Source organism: Natator depressus, chromosome 18 (assembly GCF_965152275.1).
Source record: "Natator depressus isolate rNatDep1 chromosome 18, rNatDep2.hap1, whole genome shotgun sequence".
Classification (NCBI taxonomy): Eukaryota; Metazoa; Chordata; order Testudines; family Cheloniidae; genus Natator; species Natator depressus.
Genome location: NC_134251.1, coordinates 20,166,793 through 20,178,816, shown reverse-complemented (window position 1 = coordinate 20,178,816; position 12,024 = coordinate 20,166,793). Strand labels below are relative to the sequence as shown.

Genomic DNA, 12,024 nt, shown 5'->3' with positions numbered 1-12,024 from the left:
TACATTAGCTGCCTATTGAGTTTGCTCAGAGTTTATACTACACTCCTGCATTTGCGGTCTGTTGTTTGCAAAAGCATTGATGTTCCCCCTTGTGCTGTGCAAACTCTCCCTTAACCCTGCAGCACAGAGAGAGCTGCTTCCCAAGGGTGACTCAGGGGGTGGAATGTCTCTTCAGCACACTCAGTATCGATGGAATGCACTGGGTGAAATAACGAAAAGCTTTTTTGAAGTAGCCAGGTAACTTTAATGGAGAAATGAACAACTTCCTTGCAGTCTTTGTGTGTGGGATGGTCTTACATCCCAGCTACTAACTCGGTAATGGCAGACATGCTAATGGTTCCATACTGTTGGATGACATGTAAACTGTTTTTTCTCGTGGAGACAGGCTCTGTCTACGAAGTTGAACTACTCACTGTTCTATAAAACACACTGAATTTTGCTGAGATCTTCATAATGGATGGGAAAACTGAAGTGATGGTGTCTGTAATCACGGTCAGTGTTGTCCTTAGTGTTTCTCTGTTTAAAGTCCTGTAACCTGCCAGAGGTACACCTGTGTCCTAAACAGCTGGATCGCAGAGATACTTCCAGTAAGCCAGCCTCTAGTTAAATAAGGGTATCTGTGTTGTTTTGAGAGCAGTTCGAACTTGCCTTCAGTTTACTTATGAGGTTTTTTTCTTTACATGTATACACCCCATGAAACTACACTAGAAGCTTTGCAAAGAAGTGGTCTACGTTATCTGACATAGCTTCGAGTGTTCCTGCTAGAGCATGAAGGAACTCCTGCAGTGTGCTATTAAATACGTCCTAGGCTAGGGCAGTCCTTTACAAAACTCTGCGTATTTACAGTAGAGTTTTCTCCATTACTAGTTCTTGAACGTGGAGTTCAGGGACCTCAGTACTCTCTCCAATCACAGTCCAACATAAGAGAACAGCCGTACTACTAAACCCACTTTCTCTCCATTAAGGCTAGTGATATACTGGCTCTCTGTATTGTGCTTGTATTTTAGGAGCTATTGTGTCATACTCGAGCCCTACTTTAACCTATCCTGTTCTTACGGAAACACTTTCTGCAGTTCAGAAATGTTCACTTCCACAGCTGCAAGTATTGCTGGGGTGGGAGGGAAGGGAGAAGAGAGGTGCATACAGGCAAGTTCTGGTGCCTTTTCCTTACTGTAGAAGCACCTCCACTAGAGCCCTGCAAGTCTACAGATACCCATAGATCACAGGTGGATGTGGATCCAAATTTTATATCTAAAGCCCTGCAAATCTGTGCCTACCCACTTTAAATCCATTGATGTGGATATCCATGGGTCATTTCTGCAGCTTGTGGATTGGATGCAGATGCAAATTTTGTATCCATGCAGGGCTCTAACCTCCGCCCTCCAGAAACTGTTGCCGGGACTGGGCAAGTGCCTAGTTTAATAGGGAATGTGGGATGTTGTATTCTTCTAGGGAAGACAGTTTGGTGTTCCACCCTGCCCTTCTCACAAAATACTATCTTCTAAAACAGTAAATGGATCATGCACTTTCCTACTGCTCAAAGCCCTTTTCATGCCTAAACTGAAGTAGCAATGACCAAGCCAGTGCAGTTTGACCACCCCTCGCTTGTAAGCTGAGTCAGGCTGAGCCTGGCAGCCACTCAGGGCCTGCTCTAGGGGAGCTTGCAGACCCTGGAGGGCACTACTTAATAGGTAACGAAGGAGGTGCTAGGGCTCAAACAATCTTTTTACTTTCATAACTGATGGCAATATGAACGGCCACGCCCAGAGGTGTCAGGGCACAAATTAAGCACTGCTGCAGGGCTATGTTACTGCTTGGAAAACAAGCTTGTGCAGGTCACTTGTAAAGTGAGCCAGGATTCCTGCTGTTTGCTTTCTGTGCCCTGAGGGATGACCCTTGTGGTCTCTCACAGCCTAGGCTAACTGCAGCTGGGTGCATGGTTTCCTGTAAGACCATGGCAGATGTTCCCTCATGTCTGGGAGCTGAGTGAAGGAGCAGAGCACGTGGGTGCGGGAATTAGGGCCGGGCAGGTGCTGCAGCACCCCGGGTCATGCTGTGAAAAGTTGGCTGGTGCTGTCAGAATGAGCCGAGCATTATTTCGCAATTGTTGAGAATTCCAGAGCTGTGCTGTGAGCAGGAATTTTGCTTTTGAACACACGTGGTTTACGGTTTCATTAGCTTGCTTTCAGCAACCCTCCTATAAACTCTGCCCCCCCTATCCCCATGCAGCTGGGAGCGGCTCCGCCATGGGAACAGCCGGTAAGGTCCCTGCTAAGCAACAGGGACTCCCAGAGCCGGCTGAGGCTGGTGCTCCATGGCAGAGGCTCCCCTGAAGGACTCGGCAGGGAGTGGGGGCAGCCAGCCAGGGGAGGGGCCCCAGGCATGTGGGGGTTGAGCCAGCGGAGCCTTGCCCGAAGGAAGAGCAGGGGCGCTGCTGGCCAGGGAAGGAGCCAAGCAGGGCTGTCCCAGGGCAGCCGGATCTGCCCAGCTGGACCCTGACAGCATGCAGCACATCTGGGAGTGGCTCCTGCAGGTCAGCCAGAGGTGCTTTGCCCTGGGGAGCCCCACACTGGAGCAGAACACCACCATCCTGATCGTGCAGCAGTGCGGCAGCTTTGCTGGGAATCCGCTACGTACCCAGTGCAAAAATACTCCAGCCCAGTGCCCTGGAACCTTAGATAGGCCCTAGGCTCATGCTCTGGACAGGGAGAGGGACCAGCCTGCAGATTTTCCACTGGTGAATTTCCCACTCCCAGGTGCTAGCAACATAGTGATGTTGGTTAAATAAATTATCCAATCAGGGAACAAAATCAACACTCTGTGACTACCCCAGCCCAGTGCCAGTTGGCAAACAGCTACCTGCACCTGTTCAATAATGTTCAGTCCCAAAAGTTTATAAGTAATTTCAAATACGAAATGTACCACAGTTCACCATTTCCTTGCAGACCGGTCACCCGGAGAAGCTGAGGCAGACTCAGTTATCAGTTATTTTATTACAAATAATTCCCCTCAGCACGACCTGGAGGGTTTGGGAGCAATAAAAAATTATCTTCATGTGGTGTAAATCAGCATTGCTTTGTTCACGTCAGTAAAGTTATTCTGATCTGTACCAGCTGAGGAGCGGGCCCAATGTATACACAGTGAAATACGTAACCTAGGATCATAGTGGGCTCCAGAACTGGGACCAACATGCGATAGTTATTGGTGCACTAGAAAGATCCATCTAGATGGAAATGTCTTGCTGTAAGTGGAAATCAAGGTGGAAGACGATCTTTCAGCAGGACAGTGGGACATTACCAAGAATGAGCCTGTCACGCAATAGAAGCCATCGTTATTAGCAACATTTACTTAATGGTGCACAGATGGGATTTTTTTTTCTTTGTTTAAATCGATGTTTGACACATAGGAAACGTGCTTCCTAAAAGGTTACAGCAAGTTTCTGGACCAAGAAAACAGGTTGACAAGTGTCCTTTTAAAACAAACAAGAACTACAAGCCTGTAGCATTCAGAAGCTGTGGTGGAAGTGGGATGAGGGTAGAGTCCAATTTGGCCAAACTGCTGACTCATACTTTTAAGCAATAAAGCTCCTGAGCAGTACATCTTGTTCCTTGGGAACATGCCATTTTAATATTTGGGGAAAGGACTAAATATGCAATAGACCAGTTATCAAGATACAGCCGCAAGTGCTGTACCAGCAGGTAGGTGTTACGGTTGCATCAGAACCTTGGCCTGTGATATTCCCTCCTCTGCAAAACTGCTTCAGCCCCTAGCAACCTGCCAGAAACTGGCACAGGTTATGTCAGTGAGACCTGTGTGTGCTATGTAATAACTGCATTTCACAATTGCTTCCACACATTATTACTGTCAGGCATGAGATACAACAGGGGTCAGCACATAAAATACCTTAGCTAGATACTGGAGTGGAATTACTCTGGGTTTATGTAGGTGTAAGATCAGAAACTGGCTCAATTTGCCACACATCAATTCTAACAATGATCTCCAGCGCCAAAGATTGTGTGCTCTCATACAGTGTTTTAAAATGCAATCACTCCTCTTCTGATAACTTTTTTCTCGAGATTGCTTGGTTCAAATCTCAGTCAGGTCAACAGCAACCAAAGTTACCACCACGTGGTAGCCTGCGTGAAATTAATTGGGTGGGTCTGAGCCCAGTTTCTGGAGGGACAGGTGATCACATCACAAAACTCTCATTGCATCCAGCACCCATTAGCTTCCTTCTTTGTGGTCTGTTGGAGGGAGCACAGGATTGCCGTCGAGGCTGAACTCTCTGCTTAGACCTAAAAGTACCCCTGACTGATGGGTGTCAGCTGTGCAGTGTGGGGAAGTTGGCACTGTTGCTTCCTGGGCTCAGAGGACGCTAGGCTCCTGCCCCTCCGGGATAGCACTTTGGACAAGCATCGACTCAGGGCCACAGTAACTGCGTCAGACAGTGTGTTTGGAAAGAGGCAGCTCCCATCTAGCAGCACCACATTTTAAGGCAAATGAAGCCAGCATTAACTCAGGTTAGTGAAGGCTTTTGCCAGAGGAGAAATCTCAGGGTTTGTACAGTCTTTCTGCTCTGTTGCTTTCTTCTGGCTGACTGGTTTAATTGTGCTTGCTTCTTTCATTCTGGTCAGATGATCAGGTCAGGAATGTATTTTGCTCATGAGATAGCTGGTGAAAAGTTATTTTGAAAGCCAAGATCTCTCCTCTCATGAAAAGTTAAGCAATGCCATTGTAAACTGGAGAGGAGGCAACGCTGCCAAGTTAGACCTACCCCACAGGTGTTTACCGTCACTGTAGGGATTGCCAGACAGCCCAGCTGGGATGAATCACTCTCCTCTGATAAGCAGTCCTGTGAATGAGTTGCTTGGAGATCCATGGCTGAAAAGCACTCTGAGAGCTTCCAGCCTGTTAAACTGCTTTTACCCTCCAAAACTCCTGGATAGCCCCACAATAATCAGGATTCTGAGCCCTACATAAGAGTGGCCTAGGGATCAATGACACTAGTGAGCAGATGCAGAAGCTATTTCAGGGCAATACATGGAATTGTGGGTAGCAGCAGCAGGGGAAATTGAGAAATGAGTACAATGAATATCAAACCCAAAGTGCTCCCTTGTCTCATCCTGTTGTTACCCTGAAGTCTCCAGAGCACCTGCCCTGACCCAGTGCCCCATTCTGTGTTGCCCTACTGCCCCCAAGGCTGCTGATCAGGTTTCATTCTTTACCAGTGACTTAAAAAAACCAAACAGACCCCTTGGTAAATAAAATACTCAGTGCTGCTTTAGTTTACAGTTTGTGCTATCTAATGTGGCTTCTCTGACTGTTCGATGTGGGGGCTGGCCTGTCTCTTCCACAGATGCATCCTGGGCCAGTCCATCCAGAGCAATAGATAGTGCTGTAAACATACTGCTGACAGCGTTGCTCAAATGCTTTTCCTCTCCTTTGTGTGACCTTCCACAGCACAGATCTGGGTTGACTCAGCATCTTTGCTCTTAAAAGCATCCTGTCGAAAGGCTCCATTGCATGGGCTGTGGTCCAGTGGGGAATGGGGGAAGGAAGCAGAAGTTAGGAAAAGCAGCATGTGCCTGAGGGAACCCTGCCTTCCGGGGGAAGAAGAGAGGGATATGCTGATGAAAATGCCATGAAGAGAACAACGGCCTACCACCATTTTGTTTTCAAACAGCCTTGAGTGGGGGAAAGAGAACAGAATCTGCATAACTTTGGCTAATGCACCAGGCTTGTGTACTAAATCCCTGAAATTACTGCATCAGTCTCTCCCCTTTGCTTGGTTGTGTCAGGCCAGGCTGCATGCGTGCACCTCATGCCTGGGAAAGCGTTAATGCACATCTTAGATTAGACCTACCAGCAGGGCCTGCCTGGAGGATCGGAATTGGGGTTGTGCTCAGATGGGGTGAATTATTCTTGTCAGGATTGTTTAGAAGAGGCATGAGCTCAAATCTTTCAGCCTTGGGTGGGGTGGGGTTGGAATTTAGATCCCACCCAGACTCTTTGCGGGGAGCCCTGGACCTTCAGTTAGTTGAACCCCAAATACATAATGTACAGTCCCAGGGAGCTCCAAGAGTAGAGTTCCCTGACCTTTCCTATTCAAGCTGCAGTTCACAGGAAATTAGTCTAAGACAGCAAGATACACTTCAGTAGTCTCCCCTGTATATGCCTTTCCATTGAGACACATATTTCAGCACTGATCAGAGACATGGGCAGCCTGTTGGCTTTAAATCTCCTTTTTATTGCTTAAAACAATTTGACTTTGTTGCAGAAAATGCAGAGCTTTACATGCCTGCTGCACAGTTTGAAAATCCTATAAAACAGGCTGTGGGAGAGCCCTGGTCTGGAAGAGAGTTTTCTAAAGGAAACATTAACATGATTATAAAGAGCAACCGGTTCCTTTGCAGGGGGAAGCCAGTGAGGTTATGATTAAAATAAAAGTTCCCATCACACTGGGTTTATAATGAACCCAGCTGCGCTGGGAGCTGGCATGCAGCCTTCCTGAAGAGTTAGTAGAGGGGTTGTGTGCAAAAGCCTTTAATCTTCCTGGCTGACATGACTGATAGAGCATAAAGAAGTTTCAAAGGTTGGTTCAGCAAATCCTGTGAATCCAGGCACTGCACTCGCAGCCTCTAGTAAAGTGTGGGCTAGAAAATAAGGGCTTGAAAAGAGAAAGATCCCAAATGTAAGGGAGCAGCACCTTGCTCCTGGAAAAGTCATAGTCAAATAGAAGCGTGTGTGTGTCGACCCAGCGATCAACAAAGGTCTCCAGTGACTGCTAAGGAATTTGGATTAAAGTCTCCTGCACGTGCAATCAGGTGCACAAACGGGTTGGGTGCCCAGTGACAGGTTTGCTCACACAGCTACCCATTACGTGCTCACAAAACGGAGGTATTTTCACATGCATATGGATGTTCCAGGAGGTATGCAGATGCCATTAAGAAGCTCATAGAAAACATGCCCATGCAAAACCGGTACCCAGATCCCCTGCTGATGGGGGTGTCATAAGGGGTAAGGATGGAAACCGCAGGACCAGGGAGGAGTTCTCATTGCAATACAGGGAATTTTGGCAGCAGTGACAGGTTTTGGAAACAGCACATTTTGCTGATTCATGAGGGAGAGAACGTCCCTTTCTAGTTCCTCCTTTGCCTTTGTTGAGCCTTCAGCTGCAACTGTACGATCGGTTCTCTCGTAGGCAGCAAGACGTGCTGCATCCAGCACTGGCTTTGTGCGCCTCGCTGATGCTGATGGTCCTTTTTGCGTGCTCATCTGACACATAGTGAAGATTCCTGCATCTTGCATGCATGCTTGGTGACTTGCCTGATTGGGGGTGGGAACTGGACAGGGAGGTTTGGGATTACCGCACCAGAGAAATCCAGGCCTGGGGTCCTGCCGCTGAATTTCACTGTTACTTCTGCTTGCACTTGTGCACATAGTAACCTGTCACGTAGCCAATGACAAAAACCGTCCAAAAGAGGATGTTTCCTCCAACCACTTTAACTGCAATGCCGATTTTCCCAGTGCACAGCTTAGTGTAGATTCTAGGGAGATAAACAGGGATAAGGAACAGCTGTAGTCATCCTGGCTGCATTAACAGGCTAAGTAGAGCTGACTGGGTTTGCTATTTGGTTGGGAGATCTGCTGTCAAACTCCAGGTTGGTACTGGAAGTGGTGCTGGTGATTCAGGAGGTGGCACCCAGTCACTAGTGATCAGCTGCCCTGTGAAAGGGGCTGTGAGGGCTGTGCCATCTCCTGGATGAAATATAAAACCCAGGGCCTGACTGCTTGTGATCACTGAAGATTTTACAGCATCTCTCCTCAGAGTAGAAATCTTAGCCCTAATTCAGGTCACAGTCCACCTGGAGTAATTAAACTTTGTCCCCCTCAACCTTCCCTGAAGCTTCTGTTCAACACAACATTCTTCACTGCACTTCCTGAACTGTTGTGTAGCGTGGCTGTGTTCCGGCCAGAGGTGGCTGGTTTTAGTGGCAAGTGAAGTGATTCTAGTTTATTGTAAAACACGTTAGGGGGAAAGGCGTTAGAGAAATAAATGTTACTATTATTGTTACAGAGTCTACATGGGGGGAGAGAAAGGTCTTTTTTCTCTTCCTTTCCATGCGTTAGGGTGAGTGGAGGAAAGAATCACGATGCTGTAAGCCACTCAGTCACTGTTTGCAATTTTCTAGAACAAAGGAATTATTTAGAATTGTGTACAGACATCTTAGCTTTTAAAATAGTAACGTGGCAGCCAGCTATATCTGTAATTTCAGCTAGATTGTGAGTAGAGCGCAATTTCTCTGCTTTAAAAATTCCAAGTTTGGTTCCCATTCGACAATCAATACTCAGGCACTAATCTCACTGACAACAGTGGCACTGTATGATTGGAACCTTTGTGTGTTTCTGCACTGCTAGTTAAACTGAGAGACAGACAATCCTGGAAGATTTGACTCCATTATCTTCCAGGAGGTGATCTGTGTTGGCCTTGCAGAAATGCAGTTGGTAGATCCTGGGGAACAGTGTGTCTGGTTCTAGGACCATGTATGGTGGATGTAGGGCTACTCTGCTGATTGACCATGGGCAGTCAAACCGTGTGGGTTTCTGTAATTCCAGCACAGAGGGATAAAAGGTTGACAGACTCTCTAAGGCTAAGGAGGAGGACAGGAGGGCTTGCAGGGAGCCTCCATAGCTCAGGAGGAACACCTTGGCAAGAGGAATAGGTTCTGGACAGCTATTCCTCTTGTGTGCATTGTTGAGTCTACACCTCTTAGGCACCCGAGCCACAGGGGTCTCACCTTTTACATCCCGACACCTCAGCAGTGGATGTGTTCACACTGACTTCATCACGACTACTGTCATTCCACCTGCTGTACTGAACACCTGTGTCTTGAGGCTGCATCCTTCCAAGGAAAAGGTTGAAGGAAAAAGACTCTAGGAAGGAGGCAAAGGCAGATACAAATTAAGCTGATGCCTTGACAAGAGGAAAAACTTAATGCAGTTTCCAAACTTTTGTTTATTCTCCTTCATTCCTTATGAAAGTGACAATTACAGTCAATGATGTGACCATGTGGGGTTACACTCTCTTACTGACTCCAGATCAATAGCTGTCAAGACTAATGAGAAATACAGGCATAAAGTAGTGAGACAGCTATACGTACCAATTACTATCAGGGTTAAAACAGAATCCCCCTGAAAAGTCTGACAGGACTTTGAACGAGAACTTTGATCAAGCCTAAAAAAAAGTGGATGGGTGACTGTGAAACCACTCCTGAGATTCCATTTATTGATCTAAGTACATCAATCAATTGGGCTCGTGATAATTTGATGTGTAAACACCTGTTCACTGGGAATTAGACTGAGACTATCAAACCAATTCACCCAAGCAAATAAACCTACAATCTGGGGTGAAAGGCTCCATCAAGTCATTCAATCTTATATATTTGATTCAGGTCCAGATTCCAAACACCCACAAATCTTTGGAAGGCTTAAGAGCCCCCTCTCCCTGCAGAGTAAGGACTGCCTAGCTGCTGCCCTCCACACCCCAGAGGTGTCTGCACTTCAGTAAGGAGATGTATGTATGTCCCATGGTTTTTGAAGCGTATTGGGATTCTTATGGTGAAAGGTCCCCCTACAGAAATGTAAAATTTTATTTTATGAAGCCTACCTAAAATTCTCACCAAGACTGAGTTATCTAAAGTTACTCCTTACTCTCGGTCTTGCAATGCAGGTTGTCTGTTTCTCATGTCATAAGCTCTTCCAGACTGGGAGTACCAGATATTTGTGCCTTGTAGAGAACACGCCATCGGCACTTAACAGATAATGCTTTACAACAGCTAATTTGCAGTAATTTTAAAATTCTCCTGTTGTTGCCACCTCCTTTATGACCCAGCCCTCCCGCTCCTGAGACACGGCGCGCAGCACCCAGTGCTGTGAGACAGCCATGCCTGGCAGAAGGGAGCTAGAAGAAAGGGTGGCCCTATGGGAAGCAGCACAAAAGAAAACTAGAAATGCAACTAATTGACGTGTGTCTGGGAAAGAAAGGGGACCTGGAACAGAGATGGGGCAGAACTGGGAAGGAGAAGATGGGGCAGGACCGAGAGGAATTATGCTGCCTGGGGGGTATTTTCAATTTGCCCTTTTAACTTTGATTATTTTCACTTGGACGCTAGCCTATGTTTTGTAAATAGAGGACTTTACGTTCTTGGCATTGCTGACATAACAATGTCCCTGATTAAGGTCTAAATTCTAAGCCTGATAGTGCCAGCAATCGCACTGGTGTTTGCTAACGTACCATGTTAGCGATTAGACCCAGCAGCTCCGTTCAGAGTTCTGGCTCTGCAATCTAAATGCCTCTTCGTGCATAGCCCTGTAGCATATTGCAGGTTTTTAGAAACATTTACTATCATCTGCAACTTGGCATGAGCCTGGCATATTGTGAGGAATTTTTCAAAATATTTTTACATTTTTAAAGATGCCCCGTTTTGACCAGCCGGATCAGATTGGGTCAAAGGTGGCTTTAATCCACGTTAGCATTTGTCCAGTCTTGGCACTGCTGGAAAGTGGGTTAGAGCAGCCTGAAGGCTGTTCTAATTTACACCCATCTCCAGAGGCCACACAGGACTATCCCAGACTAACAGCCAGACACAACAGTGTCCTGGCCAAGCCTCCTCTTTGCTAGGCTGCACCTCCTGTGCTGGAGAAGGGGAAGTTGTGCAGGCAGGAGGCACCTGTGCCACAAGAGGACTCCTCCATGTCAGGGGACGCTCCACGGCTTGACTTTGCTGGGTTATATGGCTGCGTTCTGCTGGTGGAGCAGCACTCCGCAGCTGCAGCCCCGCTGGGGATCTGGCCCCTGGTTTTCAACCTGATGGTGTTTTTTTCACTAATAAAAGCCATTGTCCCTGTACAGGGGTGACACAAGGAGCCTCCTCTCCTTTAAAGTCCCAGGGAAGGACCCAGCACAACGTCAGTCCTTTCACTTTGGGATGTTGAGGAGCTGCTCCTTTCAGGTGTCTCCCTAGCTGCCTTCTGTATGATTTCCAGATCCAAAGGTCTCACATCCTCTCCAGTGATCACTATATTCAAATAACATATTGACCAGTTGGCTAGAGCAGACACATTACTTCTGGCTGAGAGATTTTTAAAATGAAGCCATATTGCCTCTCTCCATTTCCCCCAAACCAACCAGTAAAAAGTAGTTTACCACTGGAATGGGCTTGGATTTTATACTCCTCCTCTCCTCCTAACGTCTGCGCAGAGCTGGGCTTCAGCAAGTCTACCCCTGAAAATTGGGTGGAAAAGTGAAAAAAAGTAAGAAAAGAAAAGCGAGTTTGCCAGAGACTGTGTTTAAAGCTGCAGCGTGCTCTCACCTGAGGATCAAAGTCCTTCTCTGACTCTGCTCCACGCTGTTTTTTGGAGAAAAATAACCCTTTGCCTTTAGCTCTTTCCTTGCTGGGTTGATTGTGAGCTTTTGAGTCTCGGTGTTTCCTGCGTGTGCTGTTGTGTTAAACCAAGATTAGAGGAGGAGCAGGGAAGGAGGCGGGGCCCATCAGTTCAGAGCCTTTCAGCACAAAAACACAGGTGCCAGCTAAAGCTGGCTGACTCCGTATATTCTGACCTAAGCAGCAAAATTGCTGGGGCAAAATTTCCACAGTTCCCACATGCAAATTCTTTAACCCCACTCCATCTGAAGGCAAATGAGGTGCATGCAATGGAGAATGCATGCCAGAGACTTGATTTGAGGAAGGAGTATAAGGGTTACCACCAGAAACATTGACCATTGGACCTGGCCCTTCCTTTATTTCAGCATTCTGACCTCAGTGCCATCACAGCATTGGGATTCCAGTGAAAGGTGTGCACGGCCCTGGGAGAAGCTGGACAGCAAGCAGGGGAAACTCTTGAATATTCTGTAATCCCTGAAATCCTGCCCGCAGCCCTTACTCCTCCTGGGCTAGATCCAGAGCTTCTCATTCTGTCCTCCATTGACGTAATGTAGTTATTCCAGATTTACATCAGTGTTGT

At 47.0% G+C, this 12,024-nt stretch overlaps 1 protein-coding gene across 2 annotated transcripts; it reads right to left on the bottom strand.

Annotated features, from left to right (window-relative positions):
• Window positions 1–3,027: 3,027 nt before the first annotated feature.
• SMIM1 (small integral membrane protein 1 (Vel blood group)) lies at window positions 3,028–11,528 on the bottom strand. Of its 2 annotated transcripts, XM_074975439.1 has the most exons (4): window positions 11,373–11,528; window positions 11,207–11,284; window positions 8,799–8,934; window positions 3,028–7,547 (listed from the first exon to the last, which is right to left on the bottom strand). In XM_074975439.1, exons 3-4 carry the CDS (start codon window positions 8,900–8,902, stop codon window positions 7,415–7,417), a joined length of 237 nt encoding a protein of 78 aa, XP_074831540.1. In that variant the 5' UTR covers window positions 8,903–8,934; window positions 11,207–11,284; window positions 11,373–11,528; the 3' UTR covers window positions 3,028–7,414. The 2 variants fall into 2 exon arrangements, with proteins under 2 accessions (XP_074831540.1, XP_074831541.1); XM_074975440.1 differs by lacking the exon at window positions 11,207–11,284 and having other exon boundaries at window positions 11,373–11,520.
• Between the last annotated feature and the right edge of the window lie 496 nt (window positions 11,529–12,024).